The sequence below is a fragment of the Mustela lutreola genome, chromosome 6 (genome assembly GCF_030435805.1).
Source record: "Mustela lutreola isolate mMusLut2 chromosome 6, mMusLut2.pri, whole genome shotgun sequence".
In the NCBI taxonomy this organism is placed as follows: domain Eukaryota; kingdom Metazoa; phylum Chordata; class Mammalia; order Carnivora; family Mustelidae; genus Mustela; species Mustela lutreola.
The window spans coordinates 157,532,828-157,543,858 of record NC_081295.1 but is presented as its reverse complement, the minus strand read 5'-3'; the positions used below and the strand labels follow the sequence as shown (position 1 = coordinate 157,543,858).

Genomic DNA, 11,031 nt, shown 5'->3' with positions numbered 1-11,031 from the left:
CCATTGTTAATGGTTATTGGTTAATGGTTAATGGTACTCTGTGTATGTTTTCCCAGGACACTACCAGTCACATAGTAGCATTTAATAAACATTTGTTTAGTGAATATGTAAGCTATTTATTTTTAAACACTTATGGGTTCACATGAATTTGCTCCTTAGCCTTTTCCGTTAAGATAGTTTGGATCTTTCCATATCAGCTTACTTTTTAATAGTTTCCATTGTATGGATGCACCCCAATTTACCTAATTGTCCCTATTGTTGTATAGTATGTGTGTACTTATGTGTCTGTGTAAATGTGCATAAAGTAACGCTGCAGAGAACATTTAATATCTTCATGTATTTTAATAATTCCAGCTTAAATACTACATACTGGAATTGATCTGTCAAAGAGCACGTGCATTTAAAATTTTACATACAGCTCCCTTATTAATTTTTAAGGGTACTGCTGTTTAAAAGTAAAAGAAAAATCTAATTAAAAAAATCCAGAAAAATGTGAGCATGGCTGTTCACAAAATTAGAATTATAAATGACCAATTCACATGCAAGTAGATGTTCAACTTTGATAGCAAAAGTATTCTTTTACTTATTTGTTCAAGATCCCACTTATTTGAGAGAGAGAGAAAGAGAGCAGGAGCAGAGAAGGGAGCAGAAGGAGAGGGACAGACTCCCTGCTCAGCAGAGCACCAGACATGGAGCTCAATCCCAGGACCCTGGGAGCATGACCTGAGCCAAAGGCGGACACTTAACCTACTGAGCCACCTAGGGACCCGAGAAGTATTATTTTAAAACTGCTTTAAAAAAGGACTCATCTCGGGGCGCCTGGGTGGCTCAGTGGGTTAAGCCGCTGCCTTCAGCTCAGGTCATGATCTCAGAGTCCTGGGATCGAGTCCCGCATCGGGCTCTCTGCTCAGCAGGGAGCCTGCTTCCTTCTCTCTCTCTGCCTGCCTCTCCGTCTACTTGTGATTTCTCTCTGTCAAATAAATAAATAAAATCTTAAAAAAAAAAAGGACTCATCTCATACACACCAGATTGTCAAATTTGCAAAAGAATAATTTCCATGTTTGATATGGGTATGGAAAAACGGGCATCTTCACAGACTGCTAACAGAAGGCACGGATTAGTATAACCTTTCTGGAGGGCAATTTGGCAAATGAACCCAAAGCCTTAGAAAATGTGCCTACCCCATAGTCCCATTCATTCTAGTTTTAGGAAATGAGTGAAGGAAAAGAGTTCTACAAAGTGAGCAAAGCTCTTATGTCCGAGGATGTTCACTGGAATGTTTGTGGTGACGAACTATAAATGACTAACAATGGGAAAATATACCATAGAATCATCTTTGGGACACCTGGGTGGCTCAGTCAGTTAAGCAGCTGTCTTTGGCCCAGGTCATCTCAGGGTCCTGAGATCGAGTTCTGCATCTGCTCCCTGCCCAGCTGGCCATCTGCTTCTCCCCCTCCCGCTGCTTGTACTCTATTCCGCGCTCACTCTGATCAATAAAATCTTTAAAAATTTTTTAAAATTAAATTATCTTCCATGAAAACTTTTAGTTATCTGAGTGTCTTGATCAGGAACTTTTTTTTTTTTTAATTGTTAGCAAGGTTCAGAAACCAATCAAATGGACTTAAAAGAAATCTTTAGCAGAAGCAAACAAGGGTATTCCTTGGACTCCCGGGACCAGCTGGGAGTGTGGCCGACCTCGGGAGATGAGGGCCAAGTCGCTGCTCCTGAGTGTCTCTGGGCCTTCATGGGTTCCAGCTTCAGGACTCGCTGCCTTCATTACTTCTCACTGGGCTGCTTTGTTTCCGTTTGCTTTTTATGTGACCACAAAAATGGTTCCAGCTCTAGATCAGTTTCTTGTTCAAATGTTTAACAGAGACCGACCAGAGTCTGTGACCCCGTATCACCCTTTAGGAGTATCTGAATGACCAAGCTCGGCTTAGGGGTTCCTCACCCGAGTCCAATCCTCAGTGGTCAGAGAAGGGTCACATGGCCATTGCCCACCCAGATCATGGCAGAACTGGTCTAGAATGGACTGAGCAGGTAGGCAAAGGGACTGTCCTTCTCTTTACAAGTCAAAACTGTTCATGAAATCCAGCAGAAAAGGAAAGTGTTTCTTTGCATAAAAAAGATCAGTATCTCAAAATACATTATTAAAGGATTCTATCTGGACCACGAAGCAGAATGATTTGCTTTCTTTACATTTTTCAAGATTTTTACAAAATATATGAATTTCTATCATAAACAAGTAAGAGTTAATTTATTAAGAATTTATGAAGATAAAACATGGACAATTAGGGGCGCCTGGGTGGCTCAGTGGGTTAAGCCGCTGCCTTCGGCTCAGGTCATGATCTCAGGGTCCTGGGATCCAGTCCCGCATTGGTCTCTCTGCTCTGCAGGGAGCCTGCTTCCCTCTCTCTCTGCCTGCCTCTCTGCCTACTTGTGATCTCTGTCTGTCAAATAAATAAATAAAATCTTAAAAAAAAAAAACATGGACAATTATATTAAAAATTATCAGTACTTACTAATCACCATTTGAGAGAGAGATTGTGTGTGTGTGTGTGTGTGTGTGTGTGTGTGCGCACGCATTAAACAGTGAATATTTCTGACAGGTGAAAATTTAGGGTGCTTTATTTTCCTGTTTTTCCATACTATATTATAATGGCACGATTACTAATAACTTTATGTTTTTTAAGCAGAAAGTGAGCAGGAAATGAAGACACACAAGGACCATCTTTTCTGAACATTACAGGATATTATCCCAACAGAAAAGCTGATCAGTAGGATACCTTGTGACACAGCTCATCCCTCCCGGGTTGCTGCCCTCTCAACAGACTTTCGGCTTTCCTTCTAGAGCATCTAACATGGGTTGCATCACAAGCAAAACCTTCATCAAGATCTGCTATAACATTTTGCCCTTTCCTCAATATTCCTATAACCTTCAAGAATAGAGAAGAAAAGCATGTTATTAAAATATACCCGTATCCAGGGGCACCTGCTCTTGATTTCAGCTCAGCTCATGATCTTCGGGTCCTGAGTATGGAGCCTGCTTGAGAATCTCTTGTCCCCACTCCTCCTTCCCCTCCCCGTCCCCATGCTCACATTCAAAAAAATTTAAAAATAAAATATACCTGTTTCCAACACTTATGTTCAAGTGGCTATGGGTATGCCCCCAGGGTACTGATGAGAACACCACTGACTTTGGGACTGTGTGAGGGATTAGGTTGGTTAAGGTGTCCATGAATTTAGAACACTTATAATGCATGTACCTCAGAATCATCATAAAGAAAGCTAAATTTTTCAAATATTTAAGAATATATCACTCTTGGGAGCCTGGATGGTTCAGTTGGTTAAGCAACTGCCTTCGGCTCAGGTCACGATCCCGGAGTCCCAGGATCAAGTCCCACACTGGGCTCCCTGCTCCACGGGAAGTCTGCTTCTCCCTCTAACCTTCTCCCCTCTTACACTCTCCCTCTGACTCTCAAATAAGTAAATAAAATCTTAAAAAAAAAGAGTGCATCACTCTCATACTTTAACTCTTGTCACTGTCATTGCTTTTTCATGAGAATAATAAAGACATTCTTTGTTCTTTATTCTTTGTTCCCTTCTTAAAAGGAACAGAATCAAACAGATTTTAACTATGATACAGAGCTGAGGGCTTAGGTACCGACCTCAGCACAGCTGTCAAAACACTTGGAGAGAAAATCCCTGATATCCACTTAACTTTACCCATCAAGGCAGAATGAAAGACAGCTTTACGACTTCCTAAGGAATCGAACATTACTGTTTCCATGGATTCTTCAAAATTGCCTCAAAAAGTTGCCCTGCTTCTCCCACCTATTTGGTCCTCCTCCAGGAAACGGCATTAACGGTGGCAGCCGGTCAGACTGCACACAGCCAGATGCAGTTGGGAAGTGGGTCAAGACTGCAAAGTGCCTGTTCCAGCCTTCATGTTTCCCCTTCTTCTTAGTGATAGAAGCTTAGTTTCTGGCTGGGCACACCACAAACCACAAGACACTCTCCAGACTCCCTTTCCCAAGTTTTAGTGTGCTGAACTGACTTCTGGGAGGCTGTATATGGAGAGCTGGCTGAACTGCGAGGAATTTTTTTCCTTCTGTCTCTGTCTGCATTTTGCATGTGATGGCTGGAGCTTCAGCAGCCACCAAGGATCATGTGACAACTTCAGGACTGGTGGTGTGCACTAGGAGGTTAACAGAAAAGCAGAGGCAGGGTCCCTAGTGGTGTCATGGAACCACTTTATCAGTCCTGGACTGCTTGTCACCGGATTTTTCTGAGATAAAAACAAGCTATTGTGAAGTCACTCCTCGCATGTTTCTAAACTATATGCAGCTGAACCAAAACCTCAGCAATACCCGAGGGTTCATTCCCACAGAAGACTGAGACACTTTTTCCAGACACAATACCCTATACAGTTACTGACAATCAGCAAGCAATGACAGTTCAAGGGCGGACTCCCCTAAGCTCAATGTTCGCCATCATTACCATGACATTTTGGTATTCACAGTATAAAATCATGATCTCCTCCGAGCTGACTTTATTTGACTTCCAAAGAATTCCAGAACAAGAACATTTAAAAATCATATTATCAGGGGCATCTGGGTGGCTCAGTCGGTTAAGCATCTGACTCTTGATTTTTGGTTCAGGTCATGATCGCAGGGTCCTAGGATCAAGCCCAGTGTTGGGCTCTGTGCTCAGCAGAGAGTCTGCTTCCCCCTTTCCCTTCGCCCTCCCCCCTACTCATGCTCTCTCTCAAATAAATAAATAAATAAAATCTTTTAAAAAATAAAATAAAGTTGCACTATCAGTCTTTAAGGAAAAATGTCTAATCTCTTTCTCCACCTATTAAACAGTGTCTGTGCAGGAGCCACTAACCTGGCATTGGAGTTACCGAGCAAGACAGCTGCTGCCTGATTTAACTCAGCACTACTCGTTGAAATGACTTATGAAGTCTCTTCCATACTTTAAATAAAATCTTGATTTCTAACTCAAATCAGTGAAGTATTGTGACAAGAATGGGGTAAGAAGTGGTCGAACTAAATTTTCTTTGCTTTCTAAAATGCTTCCGCTGACTGAGGTGGGGGAAGGAGAGGGGATGCCCGCAGGGGTGGTTAGTGAAGCCAGTGGGGGAAAATGCCAACCTTAACTTGCACTTTAAGATCCCTTTGAGAGTGGGATTTTCCAAACATCTTTAGTTTTACTTTATAGCTGTTGCTGTAGCAGATGCAAACGTATCGACCTGCTCTGGCTCCATTCAAGCCTATAAATCCATAGGTACTTGGCTGACTCACTGCTGACTTCAAAGTCCTCACCCAGCATGAGGGTCTCTACTACTTGGAGGTGTGCAATCATACATTTACCAAGTTAAAGGCTCAGAGAAGTCCTGCAGTGAAGAATGCTGTTCCGCTTGTTCCCATAGTCGCATCAAAGGTCAAATAGTTGTGCTCGGCACCTGAGCACACGTGAAGGGGCAGAGCCTCCGGCTTGGCCCCTGGAGTTCTCAGAGGCTCGAACCGGCTGGAGTGACTTCCTAAAGTGCTGCTTGCTTGTCAACGTACTGTCCCTGACGTTCCTGCAGACGGGATGCCCCATCAAGGCGGACTGTGTTTGTGGTGATACCTCTGATGCTGAAAAAGCCCCGACCTCTGCCTGAAGGCTTCGCCACACTCACTACACTCATAGGGCTTTTCTTCATTGTGGATTCTCACGTGCTGGGCCAGGTGGGAGTTCAGTCGGAAGGCTTTCTGGCATATGGCACACTTAAAAGGCTTTTCTCCGGTGTGAATCCTGTGATGGCGGATGAGGTCTGAGGTCAAACTGAAGGCTTTCCCGCACTCATTACAGCGATGGCTTTTGGAGTGGCTGTGGATTCTCTGGTGGTGCGTGAGGAAAAGGGCCTGACTGAAGGTCTTCCCACACTCCTTGCACTCACAGGGCTCCTCCTGGCTGTGAATTCTCTGGTGTCGGTTGAGGTGGGAGCTGCGCCTGAAGTTCTTCCCACAGTGGATGCACAGGTAAGGTTTCTCTCCAGTATGGATCCTGAGGTGTTCCAAAAGGCCTGCATTCTGGCTGAAGACCTTTCCACACTCTTTGCACCGATAAGGCTTCTCGCCAAGATGGATTTTCTGGTGTCTGACAAGATGTGAACTTCTCTGAAAGGCTTTCCCACACTCGTGACACTGATGACCCTTCTCTCTTGAGCAGACTTTCTGATGTGCCACAGGCCTGGGACTCTGACAAGCCTCAGAGCCACAGAGCTTTCCTTCTGCGTGTGTCCCTTCGTGTCCAATCAGGTCTGAGCTCTGGGTGAAGCCCTCCCCACATTCTGAGCATTTACACTCAGTCTTCTCCGTGGGCCTGACCTGCTGCTGTTCCAAGTTAGGGTCCTTAGGACCAGGTTCTACAGGTTCAGACACTTTCCCAGATGATTCCGCTCCTCCATGAGAATCTGTCTGTACAACCACCTTCCCGTTCTCAGTCTTTGTCCCGTCACCTGAAACATGAAATATATACCACCAATTACTTGTTTTTTGATGCTTAGGGAAGGGAATCTGCATTCAGGAGGAATAAATTTAAATCAAGCCGTGTGTGCCAAGTGGAAATGCTGCGGAAGCACAGAACAGATACACAGTGGCCCACAAGAAACTGTGAGCAGTGGTTGCTGGGGGGGGCGGGGATGGCGACCTTAGGAGGAGGCGGCTTATCTTAAATGGTTTGAACTTGATCATATGACATACACACAGCACACAAAGTTAGCAAGCAAGCCAATAGTCTCAAAGGACATGGCTGTACATTTTTTTTTTAAGATTTTATTTATTATTTACCCGACAGAGAGATCACCAGTAGGCAGAGAGGCAGGCAGAGAGAGGGGGAAGCAGGACTCAATCCCAGGACCCTGAGATCATGACCCGAGCCGAAGTCAGAGGCTTAACCCACTGAGCCAACCAGACGCCCCAATGGCTATACATTCTTGAAAACGCTTTTGGGGCACCTGGGGGCTCAGTGGGTTAAGCTTCTGCTTTTGGCTCAGGTCATGATCTCAGGGTCCTGGGATCGAGACCTGCATCAGGCTCTCTGTTCAGTGGGGAGCCTGCTTCCTCCTCTCTCTGTCTGCCTGCCTCTCTGCCTACTTGTGATCTCTCTTTCTCTGTCAAATAAATAAATAAAATCTGAAAAAAAAAAAAAAAAAAGAAAGAAAGAAAATGGTTTGTCAGCCGGAGGTCAAATGAAGGCCCTCGGGCCAGTAAGAAGGTGCTGGAAATGAAGAAATGCAGACACAGAGCCCATTTTATCACTGATTAGCTGTGTCATCTGAACCCTCTGAGCTCAGCATCCTCACCGATAGATCAAAACCACTGGACTACAAGACCTCGAAGCTAACTTAAGTTCACAAAGAGGTCTTGGACTTTCCTGATCTCTTTGGACAGCAGTAGCTGCCTTCCTGTGGGGCTCGACGGACACCGGGAGTCTCGATGCTGTAACGGCTCACATGTCTGGTACGTGGAAGACCACAAGCAACATCTGACGAATAAAGCCAAAGCGCAGACACACAGGCACAGGTTGGGGAGTAGAAGGCCTTCCGAGGCCCGGAGCCTGAATGAGGACGCAAAGCTGGAGTGAGAAGAGGTCCTCAGCAGCACCCATGACAAGCTAGTGCGAGTTCAAGAGTGTGAGCCCCGTGAAGGCAGCCGACCAACCGCAAAGGGAGAGCACAGGAGAGCCAAAGTGAACCGTGGGGGACTCGCCAGGCGAGGCCAGAGACCGTGAGTCCCGCACGGGGCACCTCGTGCACATCTTCCTGCAGTGGCCACAGGGGTGGGAGGGCTTAAAGGAAGAGAGAGCCTTCCCCAGCGATGATCTAAGAACATATACAACTAAAGGAGGGGGCAGCTCTGAAACCCGAAAATGACCTGAACTTTGAATGTAAAACAGCATTTTCAACAGACCCAGAGGGCAAGGGACAGTGTCAAGGATCTACTATGACCACATTTCCTTGTCGTACTTAAAATACATGCCCATCATGGGGTGCCTGGGGGGCTCAGTCAGTGAAGCGTCTGCCTTCAGCTCAGGTCATGATCTCAGGTCCTGGGATCGAGCCCCGCATCGGGCTCCCTGCTCAGCGGGGATCTGCTTCCCCTGCTCCTCACCCCGCTCATGCTCTGGTGCTTTCTCTCTCAAATAGATAAAAATCTTAAAAAAAAAAAATGTAAGGGACAGAAACAAGAAAGAGGGATTTAAACAACAATGAAAATACCATACAGGAAGAAACAAATCTAGGTGACATTTAGAAACAAAAGACAGTAATAACACTACAGTAACTTGAAGGAGACAAGAAAAAATGAGGACTGGTGCACCTGGCTGGGGCTCTCTGCCTCGGGTGAGACACTAGCAACCCTTGTCTGGTCACCCCCGTTGTAAAAGGAAGAAGGAGGAGATGAAGGACAGTATGGGAGAAGCTTTTGGTTTCAGCTGAACAGAAGCGCCAAGGAAAGGACGGGGGGGGGGGGGGGGGGCGGGGAAGCGTCTGGGCTGATGGGAATCTTCCAGATCTGGACTGTGGTGATTAGACAACTGAGTTTTGTCATGTTTGTGAAAACTCACTGACCAGAACACTCACGGAGTGAACTCTGCCGAGTGTAGATTAGGCCTCAATAAACCCAACTCAAGACAAACACAAAAGCCGGGCCTCGGCAGGGGACGCCGAACGCGCCTGTCACATGAGGGAGGACGCCCGCTGTTCCTTACCCTTCTCTTCTTCGGGCCCCGGAACGTCCCGCTCAGCCTGGACCTGCGGCTCCCGCACCGCTGCCACAGGGGCCGCCTCCTCTGCAAGCACCTTCTGCTTCTTTGCCTGGTCTGGGCCCTAAGGACAGTTATGCAGGGACAGTTAGGGACCTGAGGGCTTGGGAGGAAACTTTCAGAAACACTTCCCTGTGAGAAAGGAGCGAAGAGGAACCGGAGGGGGCATCAGCATGTTCAGTTCCTCGCAGCAGACAGCGGGAGAGGCTGACCTTCCCTACGAGCCGCCAAACTGGAAAGAAATGGAACCACAGCTCAGCAGCTCTCCTGCTGCTGAACTCACACCCCCTGCTCTGGCCCAAGGCCTCAGGTCCTGCTTCTCTGCAAAAGAGCCCATCCGCTCCTTACCGCATGCTGTCCTGCCTTCCCAAGCTCCGGCTGCAGGTGTTCCAGCATGACCACCATCTCATCCCCGCTCTCTGGGTGGTGCTCCCGCACCCGGGCCTGCAGCGCCGCGGGCAGGATGGTCAGGAACTGCTCCAGCACCAGCAGCTCCACGATCTGCTCCTTGCTGCGTGTCTCGGGCTGCAGCCAGCGTCGGCAGAGCTCCCGCAGCCGGCTCAGCGCCTCGCGCGGCCCTGTGGTCTCTTCGTACCGCAACTGCCTGAACTGTTTGCACAGTGGCTCTTGTCCGAGGCCTGAGCTCTTTCCCTGTAGCCTGAACCCCTGTTCCCAAGTAGAGCAGCGATCCTCCTTCCCTGTCCGCGGCCCCTCCTTCTTCAGGTTCAGAGGAGCTGGGGAATGAGCGTTCACCAGTGCCATCGCCATCCCCAGCGTCAGCCTGCTTCCCCAGCGTCAGCCTGCTTCCGCTCTGCCCCAGAGAGCTTCCTTTTCACTGTCTCCTCCTGCCAATGTGAGAAAGCAAGAATCACAGGGGCGCCTGGGTGTCTCACTATTAAGCGTCCGCCTTCGCTCAGGTCATGCACCAGGAGTCCTGGGACAGAACCCGGCATCAGGCTCGCTGCTTGGCAGGAAGCCTGCTTCTCCCTCTCCCACTCCCGCTCCCCCTACTTGTATTCCCTCTCTCGCTGTGTCTCTTTCTGGCAAATAAATAAATAAATCTTAAAAAAAGAAAAGAATCACAGGAGCAGCAATGATAACAGTAACAATAACTGTAATACACCTTTGCTGTACTCACACAATTCCAATGATTAGTATTAATCCCTTTCTCTGGGAAACAACCCTTCCAGAAACAGAATATACATACAAAATGAGAAAACTCGGTTCTACACAAGATTGCCAGCTGACAGAGCAGGCATAACAAATCTGAAAAATCACGATTTTGTAGCTTGACGAAATAACAGATTGAATCAAGAACCACAAATGGGGGGATGCCTGGGTGGCTCAGTCAGTTAAGCCACTGCCTTCAGCTCAGGTCAGGATCCCAGATGATCCCAGAGTCCCGGGATCAAGCCCCGCATCAGGCTCCCTGCTCAGCCGGGAGCCTGCTTCTCCCTCTGCCGGCCGCTCTGCCTGCTTGTGCTATCTCTCTCTCCCTCTGACAAACAAACAAATAAATAAAATCTTTTTTTAAAAAAAAAAAGAAAGAAAGAAAGAAAAAGGACCACAAATGGGTGAAGTCACTGGGCAAAGGAGTGGGGGAAAAGGACATTCTCACGGTCTCAAAGAATCACCACGTGATTGCTTATTAATGACGAAAGAAACAATGGAGACATCTGGCAGCCACAAACTTAATCAAATGCTCAAGCCCAGGAACACCAACAGCCAACCAACCTGTGCCTTCTCGCTTACGCATTTGTAATAAATGTTTCACATGAATCTAATAACAAGGAGACTTTCAGATAAATCCTGAATGCAGCTCACCTACAAAAGTTGATTTCACAAAAATAAAAAGCGGTATTGTTCTAGATTAAACAAACACCTAAATGAATCATGAAAATTGGCTCTTGGGTTTTAAAAACACTATAAAACCTGGTTGGGCTCCAAATACAGCTTACTGTTACACCGTCCTGGATGTGGACAGGGTAACTCTCAAATGATATATATATATATATATATATATATATATATATATATATATATATATATATATTTTTTTTTTTTTGGTCAAAAAATGGACTTAAAATTTAAAGTGCTAAATCTTACTGTTCTTAATAGAAATAAAAAAGTCAAAGGAAGTGATGATCATTAGCCAGAAATAAAAGTTTGGTATTTCAACAGTTAATTTTATGTGAAAACTTGAATGGATCATGGCGT

General features: G+C 46.4%; 1 protein-coding gene across 1 annotated transcript; it reads right to left on the bottom strand.

Moving 5' to 3' along the window:
• Positions 1-2,610: 2,610 nt before the first annotated feature.
• ZSCAN26 (zinc finger and SCAN domain containing 26) lies at positions 2,611-9,600 on the bottom strand. Its single transcript, XM_059176189.1, has 3 exons — positions 9,163-9,600; positions 8,761-8,878; positions 2,611-6,508 (listed from the first exon to the last, which is right to left on the bottom strand). Exons 1-3 carry the CDS (start codon positions 9,580-9,582, stop codon positions 5,607-5,609), a joined length of 1,440 nt encoding a protein of 479 aa, XP_059032172.1. The 5' UTR covers positions 9,583-9,600; the 3' UTR covers positions 2,611-5,606.
• Positions 9,601-11,031: the final 1,431 nt, after the last annotated feature.